Source organism: Anguilla anguilla, chromosome 10 (assembly GCF_013347855.1).
Source record: "Anguilla anguilla isolate fAngAng1 chromosome 10, fAngAng1.pri, whole genome shotgun sequence".
NCBI classification, from domain to species: Eukaryota; Metazoa; Chordata; class Actinopteri; order Anguilliformes; family Anguillidae; genus Anguilla; species Anguilla anguilla.
In genome coordinates, this window is record NC_049210.1 from 936,247 (window position 1) to 952,500 (window position 16,254).

The window sequence follows — 16,254 nt, forward strand, 5'->3', positions numbered from 1 at the left end:
ACGACATTCATTAACAATCCATCCACTTCGTATTTAATTATATATACTATTTTGACACCAATCTTACAGAGAATTATCGTACCACTTTGATATAAAGTAGACTAATCCTTGAAGTTTCGCCCAAAATATAAACCCCAAACAACTTTCCCGTAAAGTTAATACCATAATGAAAAAGTACTGCTTACGTTTTTATTATGGTAAAAATGAAGCAAGCGTAACCAAAGCATACTCACATATATAGATATAGCCTATTCGGTGATGGCTGAACTAATTAAAACAGCAAATTCATTAATTGTTCAGAATCGTATTAGAAATGCATGCGCCAGACTCCTCGGGGCAACGGCTGCCCACGGTCCCTATCAAATAAATACATATAAAAAATAAGGTATCATATTTAAGTAAATGTTCGTATATTTTGCCGAACGTGTGTACGTCACACGCCCGTGATTACGCGCAGGCAATTCTGATCTTCCAGAGATCTCGTGATCGTTTTAATCACTTTAATCAATGGAAGCTGAAAACGTTTCAGAAATCTTACATTTTTTGTTTTTTCAAATTACTGTATTAATGATAAGGTGGACTGTAGATGACGCACTAAAGTCTGCTTCCCTCTGGTTGACACAACAGGCGCGAGGAGGAGCTCAACGACTTCTCAGCTATGATGAGAATTCAAATTCCCGGGCTTGAATCGGCTGCTGTGTAAAGCAAGCGGAAGTCTCTGCAAATCACTGCTTTGCAGATAAATTCTGTGCGGGAGGTCAAATGAATCACTGTTTAACCGTTAACATTTTTCAACAGTTAGGGCTTTGAAATCACAACAATGCACATGGAATTACATCTAAAACACATCAAAATATTTTAAAAGCACAGCATCTTGATAATAGCATCTTAACTGTGACAACGTGCTCTACATTCCAATCGTGGGTCTAACCATCCGTTTCCTGGCATTTCTGAGCTGGAGAGGTTATGTGCGTTGTAAAAAAAACAAAACAAAAAAAAAACAAATCAGGTAGTATTTCACGAAAATTAACCTAATAAAAGAGCATCAGCACTTCAGTCCATGTATCAAAAATCAATTGACTTAAAATCAAAACAAAAAACAGTTCACACACCTTCAAGAAATGTAATTCGATTATAACGGAAAAACAAGGGACATTCGAGTCCCTCACCATTCATTTCTCACTGCTTTAGGGTAACGCATTACTCTTGTGACATCACTAATTGTGTGTCCATAAAATCTCACATTTAACACTTGGGTACATCCAAGCACCCCTTTTCAGCCACATAACTCCAGGTCTTGTGGAGCACCAATCAGAAGCATTTCCTTACGAAATCCCCTATTGGTCAAGAAGAGGTTTTGTGGTTATTGTGTGGGTTTGACCTCAGAAGGAGTACTATGAAGTCAGCGGCTCACTTAGCTTATGCTAGCTGAATTCGCAGTTTAAGGGAGTCTCTCAGACGCTCTGTGTAGGAAGCGGTCCAAAGGGCTCTGGGAACAGGAACTCATTAAATCCTTGTTCTCGTTTTCTGTAAACGTGTAAACCACGCCAGCATGTGAATGAGTGTGCTTGAGCGTGGGTGTGTGAAGTTGAGTGTGTGTGTGTGTGTGTGTGTGTGTGTACTTCTGGCCGTTTCTTCTGTTAGCTCATGATGTGTGGGATGACAGCAAATCCTGGTGCTGGACAGCTTCTTAGCTCTGTGAGATTAGGAAGGCCATGACCCGTCCTTCACAACCCATCGAAGAAAGCCTTCACCTGAGCAGAATGAAATATATTCTGCATTACAGACCAGCAAAACATAACACAATTATAAAAAATAAAAAAACTTGGAATAAAATGTAAAATCTAAAATCTTTTTCAAAGAGCATAAAAATGAGGGAAAACAAAGACAACAGCGCCCCTAAGTGCTGAAAAGAGGAACTTCATCCAATTTTTGACTGCGTCAATCCCAGGATGTGTGTACAATGGACAGTGTCAGATCAACTCTCAGAAGAGCGTTACTCCCCCCTCCCCCCCCAAAAAAAATTCCTCGTCAGTGTTCTAGAACTCTGCTGCTTTCAGTTACCAGCAGCATTAGGAAGTTCAGTTAAGGACATTCTAATCACATGTTTGTGACATCACACCATACAGAGTTAACCCATACGAGCTAGAGGAGACAGACAGGACTACCTGGGCAAGGAGTCTTTCCCGCACCTCCACATCCCTCTCAAACTCCACACCGGCATCCAGCACCAACACAGGGACCTGCTTCAGGTGCTCAAAGTGCAGCCTGACAGACACAGAGGACGAAAGATCAGTTTGACATTCATCAGCCTGTTACATGCTGGGAACTGAAGTTCAGCTGAACAGAGAGAACACAAAGAAGAAAGTCTCTGCTGGCTCCTGGTGCCTATAAGAATACCTCTACGGAAATAGTTTTCAGTTCAAGCATCAGCCATCAGACAGACAGACAGATAGACAGACAGACAGACAGACAGACAGACAGACAGACAGACAGACAGACAGACAGACAGACAGACAGACAGATAGACAGACAGGCAGACAGACAGATAGAGACAGACAGACAGGCAGGCAGGCAGGCAGGCAGGCAGGCAGACAGACAGACAGGCAGACAGAGACAGACAGACAGACAGACAGACAGATAGAGACAGACAGACAGGCAGGCAGGCAGACAGACAGGCAGACGGACAGACAGGCAGGCAGACAGACAGGCAGGCAGGCAGACAGACAGGCTTCTCACTCTGTGCTCTTGTTCACCAGCCAGTTCTCATGCTGAGTGTGCAGCTTCTCCAGGTACGCAAGCTCCACCTCTTTCTCCTCCTGCCGCCCCCGCTTCCTCAGCCGATGCATACATGTCTGTCAAGGACAGCATGATTTTTTAATTATTTGTTGTTCGTAATAATAATGATTCAAAAATAATTTTTTAAAAAGTGTGATATTTTTGTGACTGGTGCTCATTGCAGGTGGGTGGTACCCTGAAAGATGCTGAGTGAGAGGGAGGCTGTGATTGGTGCTCAGTGCGGATGGGTGGTGCTCTGAGTGAGAGGGAGGCTGTGATTGGTGCTCGTGGGGGTGGGTGGTGCTCTGAGTGAGAGGGAAGCTGTGATTGGTGCTCGGTGTGGGTGGGTGGGGCTCTGAGTGAGAGGGAGGCTGTGATTGGTGCTCGGTGGGGGTGGGAGGTGCTCTGAGTGACAGAGAGCCTGTGATTGGTGCTCAGTGTGGGCGGGCGGGTGCTCACCTCGGGCGGGGCCCTCAGGTAGATAATCCCCTCCAGCTGCAGACGCGGGCCGAACTGCTCCAGCAGGAAGGAGTGCCAGCCCTGGTACACAGCCCACTCTGTGGGGCTGATGCATCCCAGCTCAAACATGTTCAGGGCAAAGATATACCTGCGGGAGTGCCAGCCAATCAGGGAGAGAGGCACAGCGCCATGGAGACAGGAAGAGCGACAGCGAAGGATCAGGTCAAAACACCCACAATTTCTCAAATTTACTCAACTGGAATGGGATGGCAGAATCCATTTTATACATGCATCTACCTGGCTTCTAAGCAACTCAATCACTTAAAATGTAGCCTAACCTGTACAAATACTGAATCACACCTTCATTTCCATTACATGAGAAAGAAAAGCAAAATTCACAATGATCACAGCTCTACCAACACTTGAAGCACTATTTTTTCCCCCCGGTGAATGCCGCCCCCACCCAACATGCCTCACCTGTCGCTGTAGACGGAGCGCTCAAACACCTGCACAGGTGTGCTCTGGGGGCGGAGCAGGTGCGGGGGGAGCGGCTGCAGCTGGGTCCGCATGCGACTCATGCAGGAGAAGGTCTGGAAGGTGTAGGACCAGCGCTGGGGGTCCTGGTACATCATCTGGAGCAGGTTACTCACTGCCTGCTGGGGAGACTCCAAGGCCTGGGGCACCAGGGCAGAGCGGCAGAGAGGGGAGGGACATCCGGTCAAACCTATTTTGTCTGAACAGCGCTTTCTCCAGAGAACCGTCACAAAGAACCCTTTACAGAGCAGCAGAAGGAAAAATATTATTTCATTTATTTGAAAGATGTCAGAACTACCTGTGACGACGTGCCTTCCACATTTTGCCACCTGCCGACTGGTTCTTGCACAACTTCCCAGTCCTCGTTTTCAGACTGCAGAAGCCGCGCGAAAGTCGATTTGCCCACAGCTGATTGGGACAAAGGCAGATAGGATCACCCTATATTAACATTCCGCAGTCTAATGTTGTCTGTTAGTAGGCTAGAACAAGGGGGCATAAATGGAAATTAGAAAAAGGTAAATTCTGCACAGACGTTAGGAGGTTTTTTTTATTTATTTTTTTTACACACAGTAGTCACTTCGTGAAATAGCTTGTCAGGTCATGTACCCTCGGGGGGTTTTCAAGACCAGGCTTGAAACGGTGGCAGATACAGTCTAGTTTGTCGGTAAACAGAGAACTAGGTACACTTAAGTAGTAGGAAAATGGCGATCATTTCTGGGTAGAATGACCTGTTATGAGAAGCACTGTTATGTTACTGCAGCCAAATCGATCAAATTACCAACTGTTAACTGGAATGCAAGAGCACTTTGTGATCTAATTTAGTTAAAACACGTAGGCTACACGTAAACATTGAAAACTATATTTATCAAATAAAAGTAACATTGAGGTTTTCACATTAAAAATGTGAAAAAATGCCTTACTCCAAAATGCTTGCAAGTTCTAACTTACAATCGGTAAAATGCAACACATTAACGTATGTAGCATTAACTTAACGGTACGTATAAAGTCAACAAATTGAGTAAATTCATCCAGCGGTAATGCTCCTTGTTTAAAAGTTCAATAATACATCGAGGTGACAATATTTCCCATCTACAATGGCTACAAAGATCCACAATAAAAGCACTTTATTAAGGACAGTTAATATTTGGTAGTTAGCTAACAATTAGTAATAACACAACTGATATAGTTAGCCAGCCATTTAATAAAAGAGTAAATAAGCAAAGGACTCACCAATGTTTCCCTCCACAGAAACTCTTTTGACCCGACTAACATCATTCATTTGTTTAGAATCCGTGTGCAACCCTCCCAAGAAACAAACGCGCTTGGGCAGCGCTGCTATTTTCCACCAGACCCCCGACCCGTCATCCGGACAGGCGCCAAGAACGAGACTGCGACCTGTTACTGACAGGCCAGCGTTGGTGTAACGGGTGCACAGGAACCGTGTGGAAACGATCAATATGCGTTTAGCCTCACAAACGGATACTGAATTCAAACTTCTGGATCCAAAAGCTAACATTAAGCACACGGCGCGAGACATTACCTTATATTTGGAAGGTAGGCTAATGGTAATTAGCAAATTTGCCAGTTATGCTATAAACATTACTGCAAGCTACAGACAACGCGGTATCCCGATATGGGACGGGCAACGCATGCTTTCTCTATTGACTCAGTAGCGTTGAAAAACTCGACACATTTCTCCGCTCTTCCTGTACGGCCCGGATGTTTTCACCATGTGACTTAGTTACCGAATTCATTTCCGGGTGTCGTAAATGGCTGTCATTTAAAATTATTTTTTTTATAGCGCTGGTATACTGGAGGGTCAAACAAGTTGGCCTACTGAGTATACAAATTGAGACTGAAACATGCAGCTTAAGAGGTGACGGTATTAAACTACAGGAGCCACCAACAGCACTCCCAATCTTTATGCGTTTTCCTGTTAAATGGCCACAGAAACACACGTTTCTATTATGCATTCTGACATTTACCGTAGCTGTGCTGATAAAGATTTCTGAACCAAAAGCAAACGCATACACAAAGAGAAGGAAAAGCAAATATGTAACATATTCTCTCTTTATTTAATTTTACAGCAAGCTACTGTGGTGGATACGGACATTTCAGCCTGCACGGACGGCGTCCCCCTAAGGCACAATTCTGCCTCCAAGATTCTCGGAAAAATAATTTCCTTAAAACAATGAAACTGACAAGAATGGTAGTTATGCACTTATTCCATAAAATGCTATACCTCCAAAAGATGCACACATTTTAAAAAACATAAAATATACAAAGATCTCATATTTAAAAAAAGAAAAAAGATTTGTCTAAACTATTCTGCCATATAATAATGTAAAATTCCAAATCTTTGATGTGGAGAAATGACCTAGAAGCAAAACAAGTTCTTGAATGGACACAAGAGTTAAAACAGATAAAACTAGACTATATACACAGACAGATTATAAAAGAAACATGTAAATTAAAGGAAAGGAATGGAGTGGTGGATTTTTAAAATGAAGACTAGCCACATTAGCACATGAACAGACATTGCGCAGCACAGCACAGCACAGACCATGCCCAATAGCGGTTTACCGTTTCTTTTTTTTTTTTTTACCCAATCCGCTCAAACGGTCCAGGTCATATACAGCGTTTCTCACCCTGGTCCTGACTCTATACTGCAATGTGTTCACACCGCTTTTAACCAACTTTCACTCTTACTTTAATATCAACCTGTACTCAGCATCTCGACAGCAAACAGGCTGTACGACAGTCGTGTGTGAAAGTAAAGCACGGTCAGGAGGAGTGCTTTTGCCCACCTAAAGATCAAGAAACGCAAACATTACAATTTCCTGTTCCCTGCACCTTACAAAGACCCTTCCGGCTACATCGTTCCATTCACAACAGACCTCAGCAGTGATGTTGAGCCCAGGTCAGTAATGGAGTTTTTGTGATTAACGTTCGCAGTAATCACCAGCTGGGTCTAATGAGACCAGCTGAATGACGCGTGTCCCCAGGACCATGGTGGAGAAACACTGATCTAACAGGCCTCCTCACGCAGCTGGAACAAGCAAGCAGACACGATTCAGTCTCGGATGTTCACTGTGCAACCCCAAGTTTACACAGGAAATGCCTCTGGAACACGGTCAGAAAAATGGCCACAGTCCAAACTCAGCTCAGGTCTCCAGAATAGCCACAGGTGCATTTCAGTCATTGTCTGAAGTACAGAGCAACTCCACAGCCTTCTGTCTGTACTGCAGGACACAGCAAGCAACAGGCCCTGAATTATCCCCAACCCCAACCCTAACACACATACCCAGCAAAGAGACAGGCCCTGAATTAACCCCAACCCCAACCCTAACACACATACCCTGCAAAGAGACAGGCCCTGAATTATCCCCAACCCCAACCCTAACACACATACCCAGCAAAGAGACAGGCCCTGAATTAACCCCAACCCCAACCCTAACACACATACCCTGCAAAGAGACAGGCCCTGAATTATCCCCAACCCCAACCCTAACACACATACCCAACAAAGAGACGGGCCCTAAATTAACCCCAACCTCAACCCTAACACACATACCCAGAAAACAGATGGAGGAAAAAAACATCTCGGAGTGAATATCCCTTAAAAAGTTTTTCAAAAAAAAGTTTTTTTTTAACATACAATATTTGCAACAGTATGTCCTGAAAAATCAAGTATCTTTGCAAAAACAGAAATAAACACAATCACAATTTTAACTCAAGGTAATATTGCTTCCGATGTACATATTATTCAAATATTTCTATTGGACGTTCTCTTTTAAAGTTCACACAAAATATTTTTCCCCAATTGAGCAGGCACAGGCATTTATGTGTTGAGCCTGAACTGACGCACACCACGTGTAAATCTGGATTATTTAACTCAACTGTTCTTTCTTCATGGTGATAACTACACAGGGAAAGATTCAAGTGGCAAAAACAGGAAAAATGGCTAACTGGGATAAACACTCCACTCAAGTGGTTAATTACTGAGGTTTTTGATTTTAACTGAAAAGGTATGAACACCTGTTGAACTACCCTGCAGAGTAACTGAAACAAGTACATAGTATGGAAAAATAATTTGGAAAAATTCTGACTGAAGCCTTTTTCTTCAAGTAAGTAAAACATTTCAGGAATTATTTCCTTGACTCAAGATGAGAGGCCAGCCTGCTTACTGCGGAGACTATGTGCACTTTCGCATAAATGTAAAAGTAAAAATGTAAAAAAAAAAAAAAGTAAAAATGTCTTGCTTGTAAAAAAGGATTTGATTGGATACTGACGTTTATGTTGAAACACAATGTATACAGACAACACTGACATTCAAACTCCTTCGTCCTTCCACAGCATGTTTGTGCTACACATGATTGAAATTAAACATCTTCACGTCTCATAAATTCTCAATAGACTATATATATTTTTCCCCAGATCACTATATCTGACACTTGGTTCAATTTAAATAACCTAGTTTTAATTTAAAATAGATCTTTGTAAAATGTAAAAACATTTAAACTCAATCTAAGAAGATCATGTGGAAGACAGCCACTGAGCCAATTAGTACTTTTCCCTTAGATTAGAACTCGCCCTGTTTATGTTAATATTCACCGTTTCTCCCTTTATGAATTCCCTAAGGTTTTTAAACATGCAGCTTCGGCATGTTAAATCTTTAAAAAAAAATAATAGTAAAATAAAAATAGTAGAATTAAAATCTAATCTGAAATACAAGAGTAAAAATTCCTACAAAACTTATTTCTATTCAACTGTGATTAAGAAAGCAATCTTCTCAAAGATGGCGGTTTCAGCCGCAAGTCCTCAAACCGTATTGGTCCACGACGAGTTAAAATATCTTTTACTTACAGCTCTTAAGATTATCATTTACTTCTTAACAAATACTAAATCCTGAGGCAGTAATATGCTTTTAAACCTCAGCATTACAGCCTATTTTTTTTTAAAAAGCGTTTCGCTCTCCAAGCACTGTTGAGAAACAGAGGAAACAGAAGAGGTGAGAGGTGCTCTACCAGGGTCTGCAAGGGTCTGTTCCACAGTGCAGATGCACCACAGAAGGCAGGAGACAGCAAGGCACAGAGAGGGGGGGGGGGGGGAAGAGAGAGAGGGGGGGGGGGAGGAGAGGGGGAGAAAGAGAGAGGGGGGGGGGGGGGGGAAGAGGGAGAGGGAGCGAGGGGGGGGGGGAGAGAGAGGCGCTAGGATGGAGCTAGGACGACTCTATCGGTCCTTGGAGCCCAGCTTCTCAATCAGGTCCTGCAGGGGAGCCAGCTCCCGCCTGTCAATCAGATTAAACTCCTGCAGACACACACACACACACACACACAGTCAGAAATACTGCAGGCCTCACAGTAAATAACATTCACCAAAACATCTTCATCACTCGAGGGCAGCAGTGTAGTATAATAATGAGGAAGCTGTGTTTGTTGACTGAAAACCAGCAGGACAGCATCCTTCACACAGACACTGAACCACAGAAAAAACCAACCAGCCGACCTCAGAATGGATCTGCAGGAGGCTCACAGCTTTGCTGCTCAGTAAACGCGTTCAGACAGAGTTTTATTAAACATGGCCGCCATTTTGACCGCAGCTCTATGTAGCGCATCCGCAGTCTCCCGGTGACCCACCTGCACAAAGAAGATGAAGTGCTTGAAGGAGGTGTTGAGGTGGGCCTCCTCCTGCAGCTGCATGACTGAGTCGAAGTGCTGGTGGTAGATGTGTGCGTACACGCGGAACAGACGCTTCAGGATGGTCTTCGCCACAGACATGAAGTTCTTGGGGAAGGGCACTCCTGGGGAGGGACAGGGGCAGGACGGGGGAGAGACGCGTTATGGAAGGGAGGGGGGCGGGGGGGCTGGGGGCTGAGAGGGTACAGAAGTCGACTCACTACAGGATGGGAGGCTGGAGTTGCATCTATGGTGCCCACAAACTCTGCTGAACCCCAAAACTTCACCAGGGGTTATATATATATCCCTGAATCAAGACAGAGAGAAATACAGGCAACAGACAGAAAGAGAGACAGAGAGAGAGGGAGCGAGGAAGTAAGAGAGAGAGAGAAAGAGAGTGCGAGAGGGAGTGAGAGAGAGAGAGAAACAGACAGATAAAGAGAGACAGACAGAGAGAGAGAAGATGGACACGGGCACAAACCGATTTTGGAGGGGAAGAGAGTCTCGTCGTCCAGCTGGTCCTGGACCCAGGTCATCAGATAGTCGATGTACTTGGGAGCGGAGCACTTAATGGGCTTCTTAATGTTAGTGCCGTCCGCCCAGTGGTACTCATACCTGGGGGGGAGGGGGGGAGAGACAGAGAGCGAGTGAGAGAGAGCAGGGAGGTCACAGGTCACACAGACTCATTTCTGTTACACTCTGAAACTAGGTACATTACCTTGAATGCCCCAGTTAAAAACAGAAAGACAATAAAACACGTTTACTGCCAGAAGTCACAAAGTTCACACAGAGGAGAAACAGACAAGCTTCATTTCTTTGATCACATGTTGATTATCTGTAAACAGCTGTTCTGATCAGTTTTTCTCGCCCGCAGGCAGGGAATGAAACAGGGACGATACTCTGCCTATCCGCACACTTATGGGCAGACAGGAAGTTGGCTCGAGGCTACTTCCTACTGATTACAGGCTGTAAACAGAGCTGGAAGACAACGACTGTACAGACAGGAAGTGCCAGAATAGGCAGAGGAAACAGGCAGTTTATTGGCTGTCAGAGCTGAAGCGTGTCGCTATGCGCGTAGAGCACACACACACACACACACGCATGCACACACATACACACACAGTATACACACACATGCATGCATGCAGACACACACACACGCATGCACGCACACACGCACACATTACACACACACACGCACACACATACACACAGTATACACATGCATGCATGCAGACACGCGTGCACACACGCACACGCATGCGCACAGCACACGCATGCAGTCGGGGGGGGCACTCACCTGGGACCGGCGGACATCACAGCACAGCTGGTCTCGGTGCAGAACTCGGTGATGGTGCCGTACAGCATGTTGATCTGGTTGAAAAAGTCCACAGCTGGAACAGGCGACAGGAAACACACGTCTCAGTATAATCCCTCAACACACAGGGGGCAACAACAGGCAAACAAGAGCACCCTGCTGTACCCCCGGTTTCTGCTGCCAAATCCAACAGGAAACCTGGGGTGCCATCCCATAATAAGACCTTGAACCCACAGAACCCGGTGTCCATTAAGCAGGTCATTCCGCTAAACACAGCGGGTCAGAACCATGGTGGTCAGTGCACAAAGGTCACAGGTCAAAGGTTGAATGGGAGCGGGACATTACAGGATCCATCAGCCAAATTCAACACCTAGAATCCTGGAAATTTAACAGACGCCAGACTGACATGGAGCACCGTACGCCAAGGTTGGGGAACCATTAAAAAAAACCAGCAGCTTCAGCTTCTGCCGGAAGTAAATAAAGAGAAGTATGACACTTGACTAAAAGTTGCTCAAGTAATGAACATCAATATAAAGACATTTACTTCACTAAAGCATTTTGGCCCGAGTATTCGTACTTGTTTTTCCACCCTCCGTTTACCTGGGAGTCAGGTATGAATAGTCTGGCCAATCAGTAGCACTAATTGTTCAGTTAATTCCCTGGGGAAAAAGAAAACCAGGGCCGGATTCGGATTGGAGGGCCAGAATTGAGTATCCATGGCCTCGTGATTTGGCCTGCAGTGTGTTGTAAAGGCCAGGAAAACAGGGCCTGGAACTCCGAAACAGGACTAATTCCCATGTGAGGGACTGCCGCCGTACTCCAGGGCAGCACGATAATGGACTGCATGTTAGAGAATGCAAGAAGAGCAGGTTGCTCTGGATAAGAGCATCTTTTAAACGTCCTGAATGTGAACGTCCTGCCCCACGCCCCACTCCCACACCCACTCCCCCGCTCACTCCCACGCCCACTCCCACGCTCACTCCCACGCTCACTCTCACGCTCACTCTCACGCTCACTCCCACACCCACTCCCCCGCTCACTCCCACGCCCACTCCCACGCCCACTCCCACGCTCACTCCCACGCTCACTCCCACTCCCACACCCACTCCCCCGCTCACTCCCACACCCACTCCCCCGCTCACACCCACACCCACTCCCCCGCTCACTCCCCCGCTCACACCCACACCCACTCCCCCGCTCACTGTTGACGGCGATCCACTCGTTGAGGTCCTCCCCCTCGGGCAGCATGACCGCCTGCCGCAGGTTCCCGCTGCCCAGCGTGGCCTCCGCGTGCTTCAGCAGCTCGTACTGGTGAGAGCCTTCCGGAATGTTCTTCTTCGGCTTGAACGTCTTCGACGAGCGGCTGCCACTGGGCGGGAGAGAGAAAAACGTCCCAGACGGTGTAGAGATAAGACGGGGGCGTTTCGTTTTTTAGAGGGGATGAGACAGAGAACAGGGGAACTCCTTTGAAATCGACTTTTTGACATGAAAGGTTATATTGAAAGCTGGGGATCCCCAGTTTCTTTTGTCCCTGGAACAGTTCAGGTTACAGTTAAAACAAACAACTTTTACAGCTTTGAAGGTGCAGCCAATTAGTAACCTACCATGCTGTGCAATTTCATAAAGCAAATGCACAATCATTTTCCATAAAGTGCTGCAAAGCAGAAATTGTAAAACAAAATGGGGATTACCAACAAAGCAGTGTGTCTGACCATAAAGGAAATGAAAAAGGTCATTTTAAGACATTTTATTTCCTTACAGCAATTTTCACTATCCAGCCATCCATTTTCTAACCGCAATTATCACTAGGCCTCATTAAAGAGCTATCATCTTACAACTTATTCATATCCATAAACAACTGCATGACAAAGCCAATGAACGCGGCTGTCGTTCGTTTCAAAAAGTACGGTATGAACAATTGCTGAATCAGTTTAATTCACATTCGACACATCCAAGTAAGGCAAACGCCGCAGAACTTCCTGAAAAACTTCAGTTTTGCCCAGACTTCCCTTTAAAACTGGGGCCACCGTGCGGCACGCGATGTGCGTAACGTTAGTGCGAAAGCCTGAGTTTTTCACCTTTAACACATTGCCAACAAGTTAACGGGAAACACAGAACACGCATCGACTAAAAATTGTACATCAGCATGGCCACCTAAGTAACCAACGTTAGCTAACCGGCAAGATATACAACTATTTTGCAAGAGTGTTAGCTAGCTGTCAAATCGTAGCCTTCCCCCCCCCCCCCCCCCCCCCCCACTAACTTCTATTCAGTTTTAGAAGTTATAGTTGATAATGTAGCGAGTTCACATTTCCTGGAAACAAGCCAATATACAGCGAACTGAAAATAAAATAATTGACAGCCGAATTTTGATATGTCAACCCTTTTCTGTTCTGTCGTTGGCGGAAACAAATATTATAAGTGCTAAACACTTGTTGCAGACAGCCATTGCGTCGTCTTTCTTGGATCTCATAAAGCTAGCTGACAACCATTTGCTATGCTATTCCAGCTAGCACCAGTTGTATAACGGTAGAAGCCATCGTTAGCATTTCAGATAGTGTAGCTAAAAGTTAGCTAAAAACATAGGTTCCAGATCACTAGCCTTTGCAATCCAAGTAAGTCAGTGCTAACTAATAGACACAGAAGTTACCCTTCGGTTTAACAGATGCGGATACCCATTTCCTTTCACCACAATTTATAAAATATACGGTCATATCGTTCGAAAAAAACATGTAAACCTTACATAGCTAACAGGAAGAGATCTTGGAAGCTAACTAGCAACTACCACAAGCTAAGCGTTCTTCCTTTTCACTTTAGTACTTACAAGAGGAAGCTCATTGTTGCAAACTTTGTTATAAAGAAACTTGGGAAACGGTGCACACAGTGCAAAAAACAAAACGTGTGTTGTTGTGAGTATTTGATGAGCAAAAAATCGATTTTTCTTCCTTTTTCTACCTGGCTAGCTAACGCTAAAGCTAACGCTAGCCTTTGATGAATAACTACTAGCTACAAACTTTCAAGATCCTCTCTCACTTGGCACCGCTGTACTGTGACGTGAACAAGCCTTATCGCGAGAGGACCGGCTGGACGAGAGCTGAACCTTGGAGTAACGTCATCATTTATCAGATAGAAATGGATAGAAAAAAGGAGGTAATACCAGCGTAATAGGCTCTGTGGGTGTACCCAACCGCGTAAGTTGCTGTACCACACTTTCATGCAAATTACCGCTCTAAGTATTATATCAGACATGGAGAATATTAAAAAAACAATTTCTAAATTTTATGGTCGAATGATATAGAAATTTTGTACATGGGACTGCTATCAAAACCGATGTTGACAGGCATGTTGGGCGATGTTGACAACACAACCTTCCTGTTTCATATTACAACACAGAACCGTTTCTACAGTAATGGAAGAAGTAGACGAGAACACACGTCAACTTATGAAAGTAAATATTTCCTTATTTTATCGTTAAGCAATGAGCTGCCGAGTCTCTGTATAGCTTTGCTTGTGAATTTTTTAAAAATAAATTAGAAATAAAAAAGTTTTGATGATATGATTACATTCGGCGCATGCATGTTGCATTATACGTCCCCATAATATTGGTCAGAATCGTGCGTTATCAACCAATTCTCATATGATCCTTATAAGATTTATTCCTACTAAATATCAATTTTGCAAGAAATCAGCCTCGTCGAATTCAGCAATGTGATACTTTAAGGGAAAAAATAGATTAGGCCCAGCACAAGCCTCATATCCCATGTCTGTTATTTGGCAAGCTTGAAAATTATGCAAAAAAAAAACAAAAAAAAAAAGGTTTGAGGATAAAATCTGCAACTGTGCAATTGCCTGAAATAATGTTATTGGGCAGCACACATCACAACACTACACACAACGTATAGAAAAGACACACATTTTATATTATCAATATAAAACACATCTACCTTATACATGTTGAATGTTACAGTACATTGTCGTTGAAACTTGCTTAGCACTTGCATTTAACCAAAGCTATGTACAAACATTGTCTTAAAGTACGAGTAAAACACGTGGGGAGATCGTATCGTCAAGGGCAAGGCCCCTGCTATAAAATTTACAAGGCATTGGTCCAGTTCTGTAGAGACAGCCACCGGTGTGAGTTGCGGACTTGCGGTAGGCGTGGTTTGATGTGTAATCGGAGGCGTGGTCCATGCTAGAAATATTCAAATAACTCATGACGCAGAATTCTCAGTAACAAAGAGGGAGTGGCAGCAAATTCACATCACTTCTTCCCTCTTCCTTACCGCTTGCCCGCTCAGCCGGCACGGACTGAACCTCCTGCGATCCGTCCTTGAAGTTAACTTGGGTTTTGAAATATATATATACATAATTTAAGAACATCGCAATGGCCACGTTAAGAGCACTGAGGAAATGTTGCCAAAATTCCCATCAAGTATGTAGACTTCATTTGTCAGCGTCAAGGTAAGGGATTCAGTAATTATTTTAAATACGTGAAATGGGTAGCTACTGTATTATTGTCGGTAGTCGTTATGGATACAGCATCAGCAGTCCGCTAAAACTTTTCCCCAGTGTGTATCTTGTGTATCGAGATGAACAACGTTATACCTAAAAGCGGCAAATGGTAGCCTACACGAATGACGATGCAGCTGGGTCGTTTGCAAACCCGCTCTTGTAAATAAATTCGAGTACCTTACAGGGCATTTTTCACGAAGCCCGAGTCGGGAAGACAGGGCGAGTAAACCCTGTGAGAATTTATGTTTATAATACCACACGTGTTATATAACGTTAGCAGCTACCGCTCGAACGTGTGAAACAGCTGAATAAATGAATAGCACATAGCGCCCCTAGAGGCAATTCCTGGGTAATTGCAGCGCGGCTGATGAAATCGTGTTGGACGCTTGCGTTGCAGGACCCCCCGCATAGTGCTTGTAGCGGCATAACAAAACACTCTGCGCAGCCCTACCTGCTGTTCTTGAATGCAGATATCCGCCACAGTTTAACTATGCATATCACCCGGAACCATGCTGCCAACGGGCTTTTTGTTTGCCGTTTGTCGCCGTTAATGCAGTGCATTTCATCCGCCTGGTCATCGTTGAATTTGAGTTGCTATGTTACCAGATTTGGAAGCTCGCTGCACTATCTCACGCTGCTTAATCACTCAGCATTACACAGAAAAAAAGGTCGCGTGCGTTCACATGACACTGGTTTTGAAGCGTGACAAGAATGCTGTCAGCCAACGACCAATGTATTGGGCTACTTAGTAAAGTAATATTTTCACGACGCAGTTTTTAAATATGGATCTTTGCTAAAACCCGCCAATGTAAAGTCTCCTACGCAGAATATGGGCTTGGGTCTTGGTCAGAAGGCCAGTTCTCATTACCATAATTCTGTGAGGCTGCAACCATAATATTTGGCTAGTATGGTCTTTACAGACCTCTCTTTAAAAACCCATTTTATTTTGATATGTACAAATAGAAAAGTTTACCA

At 44.4% G+C, this 16,254-nt stretch overlaps 3 protein-coding genes across 3 annotated transcripts in view; 1 reads left to right on the top strand and 2 right to left on the bottom strand.

Annotated features, from left to right (window-relative positions):
• Positions 1-10: 10 nt before the first annotated feature.
• On the bottom strand, positions 11-8,881 carry dguok (deoxyguanosine kinase). The gene is made up of 7 exons (XM_035378981.1): positions 5,002-8,881; positions 4,070-4,179; positions 3,715-3,911; positions 3,238-3,385; positions 2,740-2,855; positions 2,169-2,268; positions 11-1,754 (listed from the first exon to the last, which is right to left on the bottom strand). The coding sequence occupies exons 1-7, from the start codon at positions 5,306-5,308 to the stop codon at positions 1,728-1,730; spliced, it is 1,005 nt and encodes a 334-aa protein (XP_035234872.1). The 5' UTR covers positions 5,309-8,881; the 3' UTR covers positions 11-1,727.
• Positions 8,882-8,938: 57 nt separating this feature from the next.
• mob1a (MOB kinase activator 1A) lies at positions 8,939-13,819 on the bottom strand. The gene is made up of 6 exons (XM_035378453.1): positions 13,592-13,819; positions 11,970-12,136; positions 10,750-10,843; positions 9,931-10,064; positions 9,411-9,574; positions 8,939-9,081 (listed from the first exon to the last, which is right to left on the bottom strand). The coding sequence occupies exons 1-6, from the start codon at positions 13,603-13,605 to the stop codon at positions 9,004-9,006; spliced, it is 651 nt and encodes a 216-aa protein (XP_035234344.1). The 5' UTR covers positions 13,606-13,819; the 3' UTR covers positions 8,939-9,003.
• A 1,197-nt stretch (positions 13,820-15,016) lies between these two features.
• mthfd2 (methylenetetrahydrofolate dehydrogenase (NADP+ dependent) 2, methenyltetrahydrofolate cyclohydrolase) overlaps positions 15,017-16,254 on the top strand; it is a 6,409-nt gene continuing 5,171 nt past the window's right edge. Inside the window, exon 1 of the mRNA XM_035378446.1 lies at positions 15,017-15,228. Coding sequence (XP_035234337.1) covers positions 15,152-15,228 — 77 coding nt within the window. The 5' untranslated portion in view covers positions 15,017-15,151. The remainder of the gene's footprint in view (positions 15,229-16,254) is intronic.

What these genes read in the sequence shown, in the direction of transcription:
- dguok (XM_035378981.1), bottom strand. Translation starts at nt 5,308, where the DNA reads ATGTCTCGCGCCGTGTGCTTAATGTTAGCTTTTGGATCCAGAAGTTTG. An exon ending in CTGGTGAACAAGAGCACAGA is followed by an intron (nt 2,269 to 2,739) that starts GTGAGAAGCCTG and finishes TGTGTCTGTCAG; the next exon opens with GCTGCACTTTGAGCACCTGA. An exon ending in GGGAAAGACTCCTTGCCCAG is followed by an intron (nt 1,755 to 2,168) that starts GTAGTCCTGTCT and finishes CATTCTGCTCAG; the next exon opens with GTGAAGGCTTTCTTCGATGG.
- mob1a (XM_035378453.1), bottom strand. An exon ending in GTGATGTCCGCCGGTCCCAG is followed by an intron (nt 10,065 to 10,749) that starts GTGAGTGCCCCC and finishes CCTCCCCCCCAG; the next exon opens with GTATGAGTACCACTGGGCGG. An exon ending in TCTCTTCCCCTCCAAAATCG is followed by an intron (nt 9,575 to 9,930) that starts GTTTGTGCCCGT and finishes GTCCCTCCCCAG; the next exon opens with GAGTGCCCTTCCCCAAGAAC.